The sequence below is a fragment of the Phaenicophaeus curvirostris genome, chromosome 16 (assembly GCF_032191515.1).
Source record: "Phaenicophaeus curvirostris isolate KB17595 chromosome 16, BPBGC_Pcur_1.0, whole genome shotgun sequence".
NCBI classification, from domain to species: Eukaryota; Metazoa; Chordata; class Aves; order Cuculiformes; family Cuculidae; genus Phaenicophaeus; species Phaenicophaeus curvirostris.
Window position 1 is genome coordinate 6,460,583 of NC_091407.1, and position 13,530 is coordinate 6,474,112.

Genomic DNA, 13,530 nt, shown 5'->3' on the forward strand with positions numbered 1-13,530 from the left:
CAGCCTTCGCTCTCGCTCAGCTCCCACCAACAGGAATGCTGCAGCTGCTGAGTGCATGGACGAGCAAATACAGAGGCCGGGAGTTTGCTGTCCTCATTTCAAGGATGCAAATGCAATGATGAGTGCTGGATACCAGCCCTGTGTTCCTCCCAACACCCAGCACCTGCAGCTACTCCCACCCTCCCCAAAACACCCATCCAAAGTCCAGGGCATTTGGACTCAGCAGCTGAGGCAATAAACAAGAGCCAGAGAAGCCTGGGGATCGTTTCTCCAGCAGCATTTGTTTTGGCTTCCCCTCCCAACCCTTCCCCAACTTCACCAACCTCCATAAAGTCCTTCCTCTGGTTGGATGCCTGCAAAGCTGTGGACAGACTCCTGCCTGATTTCTGATCCCAGCGCTGTGCCCAAGAGGAAAAGAAAACAGAAATGAAAAGCAGGTGAATTAGTTGGTTTTCAATGCCAACACCTCTCGCCCACCACATGTGCCTCCACAACCTCAACCCCTGGCAATAAATCCTAAGAGCCTACTGCAAACCACACTGCATGTGTGTGTTAAATTCAGTGTTTATGAGCACCGGGCCAATCGTTATAACACCGTAAAGAGAGTCGATCCAGCCTTCAATGCTGTCTTTGGACCAACACAAAAGGCACTATTTCCTAGTACAACAAAACCACCGTTCCCCTGTGTAAGGAGTAAACACCACAGGCAAGCCCCTCCACGTGAAAAGACAGAGCCACCCCCATTACGATACCAGTACCAGACTGGGCTATGGGTGTTTTCATCATCCTTGGGAACAAAAGGGAACAAGCAGCTTTGCAGCCCTCGTGGCAAAGGAGACCAGCTTACCTTGCCTTCGTTGAGTTTCTTCCCAGGGTTGGTTTCTTCTGGGTGATAAAACCATTTAACTCGGACCACCATGTTATTCCCCCATGACTCCCACATGCTCTGGATCCGGCCAATGTAGGGCAGGTTGGGGCGGCCAGCTGAGAGGAAGACCGCACAGTCTCCGATGCGGATTATCTCCTTGCCCCGGACGATGGCCTTGTAGAAGAGCTTCCTGGCTTTCCCTTTCATTCCTCGTCTCTGCCAAGAGAGGATCATGCAGGTGAGCAGCCAGATATTGCCTAGGTTTCCCCCACCCATCACTGCTTGCCCTGTCCTGCATCCCACCCTTTGCTGTCGGCAGAGCCACGGCATCACAGGCATTGCCACAGGAAATAAGGCAGGGGACACGCCGTGCAGGACGGCTCTTCCAGACACAGTGAAGGCCAAACCCAGTCACCTTGCAAACTGGAGACCTTGGCCAAGGACACATCATCCCAACAGGGTTTCACCACCCCAGGAGAAGGGAAAAGGCATAAGCAACAAGCACCACAAGGCAAACACCAGCACAGAGCGGTATGGAGCAGAGGGAGAGGCTCCGATTACCTGTGTGGGTTTCCCAAACCACTTCCACAGCTGCCGTGCAGGGAGGAAAGCAGCAATCTTGGGCCTGTTCTCCACCGACGGCAGTCGCTGGCGCTTGGCCAGCTCCTTGGTGGTGGGCAGGTGGATGCCCTCCCGCTTTTTGGGTCTGCTCTTGTTGCCGCTCTGCTGCGGTGCCGGCTGTTGCACCGGCTGCTGCACCGGCTGTTTCTGGTTCTGGGGGTGGGAGGATGCACGGGATTTCCCTGCCTGCTTGGTTTGCTTGGGTGGGAGGGTTTGCTGCACCGAGGAACTTGGCTGAGCCTCAGCTACTTCGTCATCAGAGCTACAGGAGGAATCTTCATCTGTAGTGGAGGAGGAAGAAGAGCTGGAGCTCGACGAAGAAGAGGTCGATGAGGCTGAGGAAGAGGAGGAAGAAGAGGATGAAGAGGAGCTGCTGCTAGAAGAGGAAGAGGAGGATGAATTGGAGGAAGAGAGAGGGCTGGATGCTCTCGAGCTGGCTGAGCTGCTGTCCTGTGCTTCCCCTCGGTTCTTCTCAGCGTCCTCTTCTCCCTCTGACTCTGAGCTGCTGTCGCTGCTGTTGCTCTCAGACTCCTCCACAGCTGCTGGAGCTGCCGCCTTTTCTTCCTGGTCCTTCGAAGCAGCAAGGCTCTCTGCTGAGCCATCGAACTTTCCTCCGAAGCTGGCAGAGGAAGGGTCTCCCTCAGCTGCTTTGGCTCGTGAAGATTTCTGCTTGCCCTCCGCACCCACTGCAGGGGAATAGCCCAACCCCAGGAGACTCTTGCTGTCTCTGCAACTGGCCAGGTTCGAGTCCTCCAGCATCCTCATCGCCTCCTTCATCTTCTTTGTCTTTGGAGACATCACGCCCTCATGGTCCAGCTTGATCAGGATTTCACTGTCATGCTTCCTCTGAGCTTTGACCATGGTGCCAAAGTCCTGTGTCTCTTCTGTGGGCCGCCCTTTCTTGGCCTTGGCTTTCGATGCTGAAGCATCACTGGAGCCAAATGCCGCTAACGACCCTGGGAGGTCGCCGTAGGGCTCTGTGCCGAGGATGCTGCTGAACACAGCAGGCTGGTAAGTGGGCTGGGGGGGGCTATGCAGCTTAGCCGAGATCTTCATTTTGCTGGCTTTTGACCGCTTTTCCTCTGTGGGAGCAGGAGAGCCTCCAGCCGGCAGCGGTTGCGATTTTCGTGACCCCTTCATGCCTGGCTTGCCCAGGCAGGCTGGCTTCTCTGGGACTGAAGAGGTAACAGGTGAGGACTCAACCTGATCCTTCTCTTCTGGCAGGGCAGCCTCTTCTGCAGGGGGAGAGAAACACAAAAGCATGATGCTATCCATCCAGATAGACACTATTAGCTCAGACGAAACCCAACACCAAATCTTCCTCCAAGCAACAGCTTTAAGTTAGGGAGAGCAGTGGGGAACTGTGCAAGGACTCCGTCAACTCCAGGTCTGGCAGTGGTGGCAACTTACCAGCTTTTGCCTTGACACTTGGCTTTCTCCCTCGTCCTTTGCCCTTTGAGACAGGCTCCTCTGACCCCAGTGTAGCTCCCTCTTTTCCTTCTCCAGTGTCTTTGCTGGATTTACGGCTACGGCGCTTGGTGCTGGGCACCAAAAGGGCCGGGGAAGGCTCAGCACCTGAATCAAGCCAAAGAGATCGTCAAATGCAGTCAAACAACACATAAACCAGAGATTTGCAACACAAGGAATGAATCCCTACCAGTTCTGCAGTAGGGACTGGGCTCTTTTCCCTATGGATTATATCCCACCTCAGCTCTGCATGCCCGTAATTGATGGTGCAATCTTTGGGACTGAAAGTCTGTGAACTCATCCCAGAATCTCAGAGGCAGGTGGCCCAAAACTCCCTATAAAATTCCCATAGTGGGAAGTGACATGCAAAAATAAAAAATTAAACAGCAAAACTCACACTGGATCTTGTAGTCAGGTGGGAGAAGCCGAATGTGAGACAGCGGGATACGTCCCGTGTCGCCATCATCAAACTCTACTGTGATGAGATCACCATCTTCCTCCAGATCCAGGGCTCCTGTGGGTTGGGGGAGCAGAGGTGGGATCAGGGACAAACAGAAGAGTACAAACCCCTCATCAGGGGAAGTGGGAATACAGGGGAAGACGGGGATCCCACGCCAGCTCCATAACACCCATCCCCTCTTTGCAAGGCTGTGCAGGAAAAGCTCAGAACGCTCGTTCTGCAATGGAAAGTCCCTGATAATACTAAACCAGACCACCTAGTGTAAAATTTCCTGGTCAACAGCACCGCTCCAGAACATGACAACCATTCTGGTTTGACTTCCCACCTCTTTCCCTTATTTCCTTTCATTCTTGCAGAAATTTACTTCTCTGTTTTCACTGCAGTATCTTTTTTGGGACCAGCATTTTGTAACTACTCTCAACAATCACAAGCTGCTGCTTTTCACCTTCTCTCCAAGAAAAATAAGCTGTGTTCTCATGCTCCCTCCTTGCACCAGGATCACTCATAAATAATTCTTCCCTTTTACACACACAGTGCAACCAAGAGTCCAAAAGCAATAGCAGCCACAGTAGAATTGTCCAGAGCTCTTCACTGGCTTCTAATGGAACCAGATGGAGGAGCTGATATGTCAGAGGCAAAGCTATGAGCCTGCAGGTGTTTTAAAAAAACTCCACAACCTCAGAAATCTTCAGTGCCTGGGCTGGAGTTAATTCTGACTTTTTGAAGTGTGCTGAATTTCCCTGATATTTTAAGATCTCAAATTGCTCAGACCTCTTCCTATGAGAGCACATCTCCTGGACCAACAGGATGTTACTAAACCAGCATCGTGATTGAGGCAGGCATGACCCGGAGGAGAGGAATAGGCCAGGCTCTGACCTCCAGGACACCCACATCAGACCTCAGGGCTTCCCCAGAGAAGTTTGACGTCCCTCAGGACACACAGGACTGAGATATCTGTGGTTCACAGCACAGAACAGCCAGCGTGGCCTTACCTCGGACAACCGTCCCAGGGTAGAGACAGCGGTACTGCTGGCTCCAATAGGCTGCAATCCTTGTGCCCTCGGGCAGGAACCGCACTGAAGGTGGTTTTACATCAATAATCTGCACAGGGCAAGAGAAAGGTAATCACTGAGGTTCTCAGCACCAGCACTGACCATCCCACCACACATGGAGTGAAGCAAAGTAGCTCTGGAGAAGGGAGGGGATGGTTTCTCATAGCAAGGGGAATTGTGTCCAGGCTGGAGACAGGATCAGGGCATCCCCACAGAGCCAGCCTGGCCAGGGGGAAGCTTCCAACAAGCCTTCTCCATCCCAAAAGAGGACTCGGGCACCAAAGACAGGCACCCTCTGGCCTCACATACCGCTTCCTGCAGAAGCTGCTCCAGGCAGTAAATGTGGGGACGGTTTCCCCTCTCGCCTTCCACCACCACACGATATCTGAAACACAAAGGCCTGATCAGACACAGCATGTGGAAGAAATCACCCCGATCAGCCAACACCTCCCTCTGAGCCCTACCACCAGTTTAGTTTGAGAGCCTTTAATGAGAGGTAATTGGATTTTCCTCAGCGCTGATAAACCAGACTAAACTCTCCTTCCATCCCTGCCAGACTCTCTCCAGCCAGCTTTACACAACCCCCAAATGGATCCCTGTAGCAGCTCCGTCCCCACTCACAGGCAGAGCCTGGGTGGATATGGTAGCTCTCCAACTCACATGTCTGGTGAATGCACCGTCTTGACATGCCCAGCGTAGAGCAGCTTGTCATCCATGGGGATGAGGACACGCAGACCATCTTTCAGCTCATCCTTGTCAATTATGCAGGAGCGGGGAGCTGTGAGAGCAAGATGAGGATTACAGAGCACCATATGTGAAACAGCAACAGCAGAGGGAGAAGGAAACCTCATACTCTTGGTGTCATCCTCCCATAGGAAAACACCAGTTAGCCCTTTGTAGAAAGGGCTCTCTCTCTCTCTCTGGTTCGCTCTTGGCAGTGAAAAATTTTGCTCTCTTGGTAATAATAAAGTATCAGTAAATAAAAAAAACCAGGGCAGCTCAGAGACTGGGCTTCACGTTGACATCACAGTAGGTCACTCTAGTATCGCTTGGTTTTGGCAAGCCAAACTGACTGGAAAAGCGGTGTCCCCACCATAAGATTCATGGCTTTGCATGAGGACTGTGTGAAAGCAGCACAGTCCTCCTCTGAGCTACCCTGGGAAACTTGGCCAGCTCCTCTACCCATAAAATTAGCCCCCCAGCCCCTCACCTGGTGTGGGCGGTCGCTCAACCAGCATGCTCAGTGGGATGTTCTCATCCTCTGAGAAGCTGCTGTCTTGGTTGGGTTCAAAATCCTCCTCTGCCGCCATGCTCTCCATGAGCTTGCTGACAGCTCCCCCTTTCCCCCGGTTCTGCAGGAGATCAAGCAGCACGTCAGCTGGATGACAACAGGCAACAGTGTGATCCCATCTCACCTTCCTCCAGCCACAAATAACCTGAAGGTATTGGGACAGATTTGTATCCATCCCCAGCAACGTTAATCACACACAGATTTAAGTGGGTGCACTCAAACTCGCCTTTTCATTGAGCAAAGAGCCCCATGATCCATTTCTTGCTGTTACATGCAGACCATAAGCATTACAACTCAGAAATCATGTGAGAAGACATGGTAATATGTGTTACGAGAGAAGACGGGTCACAGCAATGGATCAGAAACCAGGGTGACCTGGCTCACCCTGTGCTGAGGAGGGCAACTCCATCACCACCTCTTTGGTCCTTGCTATCCATGAAGGCTCTCCCTCCTCCCCCATGTAAATCTTAAGAGGAAATTCTGCCTGCTCATTAATTTGATAGATGAAGTCAAACAAACACCAGAGGGTAGCAGCTGGTACTACTCAATAGCACTCCTCGGATTTTAGGCAACCCAAAGCAGCATTTTGCCTGTAACACAGCCAGCAAACTCGGCATGTCTGTTCTCCCTCCCTCACAACTGCAACAGCCCAGGAAAAGCCAGGAAGCCTCCAGTTCACCTAAACTAGAACCAGCCTCTCACCTCTTTTTTCACCTCCTTGGCTTTCACTTTGGCTTTGCTCTTCTTGGTGGAGCCCAGGGCATTCGCCAGGCTGACACGAACATCAGATGGGGAGCTAGGGATGCCAGGAGGAGACATGGACGAGGAGGAGGAGCAGCAGGGTGTTTCTTTACCCTTCTTCCGTTGCTAAAAATAAAATGCTCCCATCAGTAAAGAGAGGACTGGTAAAGATATTGACCCAGGGAGAGGGGGAAGATGGAGCAAAGCAGGTTGTGCACAGGTAGGGTGACATTCAGCCAGCAGTCATTGCACCAACCACACCACAACCTACACCTCCCAGCTCTGCTTTCAGACTTCACAGGTTTTGGGAAGAGCTTTTCACTACCCTGGAGCGCAATTCCTCCCCGTCAAACCTTCCCCCAAAGAGCTCCAAGGAGATCCCATCTGGCCTCATGTCACAACTAACTTGTGTAACTCTTCCGACAACTGGTGCTTCTCTGTGATGCTGCCATGAACTGAATCAGAGCTGGAGGGAGCCAAGCTTTCAGCCAAGATGAAGAGCCAGAAACCCAGAGATCACTGCCAGAACTGAACACGGACAGCCCTCAGAAGGCACCATAAAAAAGGTGGACTTTAAAGGCCAGCTCAGCAGGTGGGTAAGGTTGTGCTGAGACTGGGAGAGAGATTTCACAGGTGCTTTAATACAGGGTGTCCACTCTGACCAATACAAGCAGGATGGATATGGGACACGGAGGCTGACCCAAGTAACCTGCCCTGTTCAAACGTAACAGGCTTTTACACCCCCCAACTCAGATCCAAGCCTGGCAGCTCCTCCAGTGTAGGTGGGGCTCGCAGGGATAACAAAGAGCAGCCAAACAGCTCTGGGGCCACCACAGAGACAGGACTCAGCTCTCCTCCACCCAAGCTGAGTTAATCGCCCTTCCCCTCACCATCAGCTCCCATGCGTCTCACACCAATTCTGCCAGTGCATTCCTCACCTTGCTTAGCTCCTTCCTCTCCTTCCCCTTGCTGCTCTCCTTTTTGGGGCTCATGGGTGCCCCCTTGCCACAGCGTGCAGGCTTGGAGACCGGAGTGGAGCTGGCAGGTGCTGCAGGGGTCAGCATGGTGGAAGACATGGTGGCATCATGGAGGAAGATCCGCTCGCTCCGGCGCCGGTTCCACAGGTCGTCATCACTGACCTCCAGCCCGAACTCAAAGCTCAGATCCTTGGGGGACTTAAATTTCTTCAGCTTGCGGCCTTTCTCAGACCCAAGCTTGCTTTTGTCAGTGCTCCCAGATCCTGAGTCGAGGCTGCTGGATGCCTGGCTTGGTGGGATGCTATTTGCCTCCAGTGGCCCCTTCTTTCCCCGCAGCAGCCCTGAGGGTGACTTCTTCCTGATCTTGATCTCACTCTCCGAGTCGGTGTATTCAAACTCTGTCCCTAGGTGCAAAGGATTTAACCATCAGTCAAAGCCCTGGTTGAGCCAAGAGGGGCCTCACCCTGCTGGAAGCTTCAGGGCTCCATGGGAGATGCTGTGCCTGTTCAAAAGAAAACTTGCTGTTCCCGTTTCCAATTCCACATACCTCAGATCTACATTTTCATTCCATAAAACACTTCCCTGAAAATAAGTCTCCCCTGCCATAAACCAGAGCCCACCCATTCAGGCAGTGTGGTTCAGTGTGTTCCCTGCCTCCATTTTCTCCCTTCTGCAGCCAAAACCCTGCAGGAAAGTTCCAAATAGAAAAAATACTCACAACATTTGCCCCTCCACAAAAAAAGTAGCTTCTTGGTTGAAGCAAAGCAGGAACCCCAGAAGCTGAGCCTTCCCACCCTCCCAGTGGGAGTCCTCTCCAGTCTCACCTTTGTTCGGGAGAACAATCTCTTTAACAAAGTGAATAAGCCCCATATTTCAAGCTTATTTTTTCCCATTGGTCACCAGACACCACAAATCTTTCTATTGGCTCAAGTAGTCACCTTAAAGGCAAGAGAGGTAAACGATCTTTTGTCTGTGGCAAATGGAAATCCCCTCACATCGGTCTCTGCTCAGCATCATGGGCACAGCAGTACCAGAGGCTTGAAATATTATAGAAACACCAAGATGTTCAGCAACATGAGCAGGAGGCAGGCAAAGCACCGTGGGATACAAACACCCAAGAAGAAACTTGCCCAAGGTCATGCAGTCAGTCTGCATTGAAGCAGGAGACTCAGTCCAGATTTTATAAATCTATTTACTTCATAGGACCTCATGGGGAGGCACAGCACCTCTGAAGATGTGTAGAAACATCAGCAGAATTTGATTCTCTCTCTCCCAAAAACCAGCATTGGCCAAAGGTCTCTCTTGTATCCTCGTCCAACCTGCTCTGGATCTGCCCTCTCTGCACTCTCATTTGTGTGACTCTGTCATCAGACCAACAAGGTCTAAAATGAGACCTCGCTCAGCAGAATCTCTTCGCAAGTTCAATAGTGAACAGCCCTGCTGTGATAACCACTGCTTGCAGAAGACCCTTGAGAAAGGACATGCAGGACTGAACAGCATTCACGTGGGTAAATGAAAACGTATGAGACACATGCAGGGGCAGCATCGTGTCTCAGCCCTCCTCTCTCAAATAAGCTCACTTTCCTGTGTAAATTCAGTCTGCAGGAACCTGCTCGCATCTTCTATCCAAACCTCTTCCCTGGAGACAGCCCCAGCATGAACAAGGAAAAGAGCAAGCCTGTCAAAATCAAAGCTGGCAAGGCTCAAAATGAAAAACCCACTGGAAACGACACCACCCCTTCTCCTTTCTCGCTGCCGCATGAGACAATTTCTCGACACTTCCAGTTTCAAGGAGGGCAGGTTACAAGATGATAAATTCTTAACAGAAGCTGTTAGAACAAGTTGGTAAAAGCCTAATATAGCAAGGAAACAGTGCTAGAACAAGCCAGGCTCCCAAGAAAGACATCATTTTCCATTCTGAAGCATGCTATAAATTCCATTACCTCTTAATAAATATTAATAGACAATTTATAAATGGAGCATATGTAGATCTGTCTGACTGGGAACAATGTCACCAATGGGCACTTGTGCAGCAGGGCATGGGGAGGGGAAGAAATGAAACTGCCAATTATGTGTAACACCCTGAAACTGAGACAGAGACAGGGACAGAAACACAGGATCTGGCACTGCAAACACATGAGCGGAGGTTAGGAATGCTTCTTTCAAGTCTTGCTGCTCGGTTTCTATGAGGAAGCTGATGTGATGGGCTGATTGAAGGGGTTTTTCTTCCGCTTCAATGTGTCGGCTTCTTTTGGGCATCTAAGGTCAGCTTCCTTCCCTAAAATGTAACAGCACTTCACCGCCTTCAGCACTGTGTCCAAGGGGACACAGTATCCCATCGCCTGCCTGCAGCATGACTGCTCAGGATTCACCAGGCAGGAAAAGAGGAGGCTCTGAGGAAGCCACAGGCAGCTGCCCCACGGCTCCCCAAGCACCAGGACCAAGGAGCCAAAAGCAAAGAAAGAGCAAGGCTAGTCTGGGCAACAACCTGCTCTCTTGCAGCACAGCAGGACCTCCCAAACCTTCTACTTTGCCCCCATGGTGCCAAGCCTTACCACACAACTCACCCATCAGGCTCTGCCGCTCCTCCTTCTTCTTCGCCTTCTGCTTGGCCTCCAGCTGGATGATGGAAAGTGGAGGGGGAACGATGGGGCTGGGCATTGCGCTGGCAGCAAACCTGGCTAGAAGGCCCAAGCCACTCTCGTCAAGGGCAGGCGATGAAAGCCTGTCGGTGCCATCTGTCCCATAGTCCTCTGCTTCCTCCTCTTCTTCTTCGTCCTCCTCTTCCTCTTCCTCTGAGCTAGAATCTAGCACGCAGAAAAGAAGGAGCCCATTACAAATCTCACGGAGTTGTGCATCAGCCACATTTCCACCCCAAACCAATAACTGTCCTGCTGCTCTGTGCTCACACAAGCACTGAGCCGTCCATGAGCTGAGCCAGAAGGTGCCGGCCACGACACACACGTGTCTTTGCAGCAGTGTAGCCGTTATCACCCTGCCTGCCACCACCCTTGAAGGACATCGCAATACAGACTACAGCAAAGAAGACCCATCAAGACAAGGGAGGGAAGAGTAGGGCGCTGGCAGAGACTTGAAAAAGATGCCACGCACCCCTTCCCTGCAGCTTTCAGGAGGAATTAAAAGCTTAATTCCTTTGAAAATCCCAACCTCAGAGCTGCGGGATTCCCCTCCCACCCACCACCTCTTCCTCCGTAACAAAATCCATTAGTTTAATTGGAATCAGAGATCAGCATGGAAGGGGAATACCAGAGATCAGCTTGCACCATGGCAGGAGGGAAGGAGGACACAGAGAGGAGAAGGGGCAGGAGACAAAAATGCAAAGCGGAGGAGGGAAATACTAAGAAAGCAATGGATTGGGAATGCACAAGGGGGGGAAGTGTACGTAGTGTTGGAGAAAAGGAGTGTTTAAACGCTCTGCCTCAAAAACTCTCTGTGCCTTTTATTTCCCTCTCTACAGCTCAGGCTAGGGAAGCCCAGCTCAGCACAGGACAAAGAGCTGCCCACAGCCCAAAATCTAATTCTGGCAAAGAAATCAGCCTTGCTGCCTGCCTTGGCTGGCACTCGTAGTGAGCAGTGGGCTGGGATTTTCCTTAATGGTGTGCATACAGCAGGTATTTTGGTGGTAGATACTCTGAGAGTGGCACCTCTCCCTTCCTACAGCACTTCCCAAGAGCCTGTCATCAGCTCAAAGGCAATTAATTTGAACAGCATCTCATCCAGTTAGCACTGGCGAGCAAGAATCACTGCACAAATGCACATATATCGCACACACACACATATACACACACATATAGGAGCACATAAAAATAGAGATATTTGGCTGCAAAAAGGGGGTCTGGAAAAGTTATTTCATTTCTCTTGAAATTGAGGGCTTAAGTAGGATCATCGAGGTTGCTGGAAAATTTCCACCGCTAGCAGAAGCCTTGCTCTCCCCACCTGAGCCCACACGCCTGCTCCCCACCAGCCGCTATCCCTGCGTCACAAAGCCAGCAAATGACAAACCAGATCCCTTCAAAATGAGCTGGAATGAACATGAAAATCCTTTTCTTTTCACGTATGCCCTCTGGGATCAATAAAGACGTCCTCAACACTTAGTTGCTAAAAAAAATATATATATATACACACACACAGTAACACAAGTGTTATTCTTGCACTTTGGATTATTTTTCCATGACACTAGAAATACCAGGAATATCAGAAATCAGTGTTCTTATCCCTGCATTTTATCGCCTAGAGTAACAGCCAGCTATTGGTATTTATTTATTTATTTTTAACAAGGAAAGCCTTTCTCCGTCGCGTACATCAGATAGTTACAGAATACTAATTTTTAACTGCATAAAAATCCCCTTCCCATTTCAGTCGCTCAGGCTGGTTCCTTGTGATATAAAAATGTTACTAAATCTACAAACCTGCAGTAAATACCAAGAAATCCACAGCCCTGCTCACTCCTTGCATAAAAACCACATGCAAAAAAAAAAATCTCTACAGCAAATTAGGATCAGGTTCCTTCCCCTACCAAAAAAGGGGGCACAAATGCTGTTTCTCTATAACGTTTTGCCAAAAAGAAAACAAATCCAGATGAATCCAGCTATTCTGAGACACAGAAACCACCTGCCACAAAAGCAGCAAAACCGTGTTCAAGTTCGGTGATACACGATGGGGTATTAAGACCCCCTCCACACATCCCATTTGGCTCCGAAATTCAGCAATTCTCAGCAAAAACAGGAAAAAAATTTAAAAATCTATCTATACAGCCCCTCATGCAGGTTCTACAGATTCAGCAGAGCAGAGAGCAGCTCGCTGAGCAACTAGGGAGGAAAACACGCAAAAAAAGGGGAAAATCTGCAGGAAAATCATTCCACAACCTGCCCTGTGTGATCTCCCCCCAGCACCCTTGGCTCAAAACCATTTCTCCCTCTGGCATTTAAAGATTCTGCATGTGCTGGGGGCACAAGAGAGCCCAGCAGCTGCGGTATTTCAAATGCATCAAGGTAAAACAGATTTAAAAGCCAGGATGAAAGTGGCTATTACTCACGCTACAGCAAACGTGCGATGCCATAACGCACCTGGCAGTTATTCTAACCTCTTTCGAATATACGGTGTCACACTATGAAAAGACAACTGAAGATAGTCTCGTCAGCATTTTTTGCCAACACACTTATATTTATATCTGCACAGGATTCAATTTTCAGCCTGGAAATAAACACATTTTAACACCTTCACAGCACAGATCCATCCTCCTCCACCCCTGATGGCGAGGGCGGATCCTGCCAACTCCATTCCACATGCCCAGCACCATCCGTGCTCCTCATCTTCCAAGGGACAAAAAACTAACAAATGAAACAAACCCAACACATTTGGGGCTCTGCTCCAAACCCACACGATTCTAAACCTAAGTCCTCAATTTCATGGTCATGGTGGTAAATAAGCTGCTGGTGCTCTACAGGCATCTCCAGAGCTTCCTGGAGAGACTCACAATGCCTGAATTAATGTGAAGCTTAAGTTTTACTCCTACTGTTCCCAAATTATGTGTGGGCTTAAAATGAAGTATGCACAGATGCCTTAACACAATCAAAGCCTCAATTTTTTTCTCCCGAAAAGGTGCTTTTTAGTTAACAATGGGGAAAAAAGACATTTAAATAATTTTTTCCTTCAACAGTAATTCTGTTAACACTGAGCAAGGGCAAAAGAAATAAATACTCAAAGTTCAAAATATCTTTTCTAACTGACATTTTCTAAGAGCGTGTATATGTGTGTATATACCCACACACGCAACCACACGTGCACATACAACTCTACAGCCAAAACAAACAATAAATTAATATTTAAACGCTACTGATGCCAGATAAACTGGGGCCAAAGAGGATGTTTTCCCGATAATTTTGACCTGCATTAAATTAAAAAACAAACCAAATCAAAACCACTAAACTTTCTCATTGCTATTAACAGCTAAGCTGTTATGGTATTTTACTGTAGGAGAGCAGAAGATGAAGATTGGTTAATGATGAACAGAAATTGGTTAAGCAATTTGG

The 13,530-nt window shown here is 49.7% G+C and overlaps 1 protein-coding gene across 2 annotated transcripts in view; it reads right to left on the reverse strand.

Annotated features, from left to right (window-relative positions):
- The window catches only part of TNRC18 (trinucleotide repeat containing 18), a 55,811-nt gene that overhangs the window by 2,114 nt on the left and 40,167 nt on the right, over positions 1–13,530 (reverse strand). For both annotated transcript variants that reach the window (XM_069870387.1, XM_069870388.1), the window contains exons 16-27: positions 10,045–10,284; positions 7,439–7,881; positions 6,462–6,626; positions 5,679–5,820; positions 5,129–5,246; positions 4,778–4,853; positions 4,409–4,517; positions 3,354–3,470; positions 2,900–3,064; positions 1,430–2,724; positions 848–1,084; positions 324–398 (exon numbers count right to left, since the gene is read on the reverse strand). In XM_069870387.1, coding sequence (XP_069726488.1) covers positions 324–398; positions 848–1,084; positions 1,430–2,724; positions 2,900–3,064; positions 3,354–3,470; positions 4,409–4,517; positions 4,778–4,853; positions 5,129–5,246; positions 5,679–5,820; positions 6,462–6,626; positions 7,439–7,881; positions 10,045–10,284 — 3,182 coding nt within the window. The remainder of the gene's footprint in view (positions 1–323; positions 399–847; positions 1,085–1,429; positions 2,725–2,899; positions 3,065–3,353; positions 3,471–4,408; positions 4,518–4,777; positions 4,854–5,128; positions 5,247–5,678; positions 5,821–6,461; positions 6,627–7,438; positions 7,882–10,044; positions 10,285–13,530) is intronic.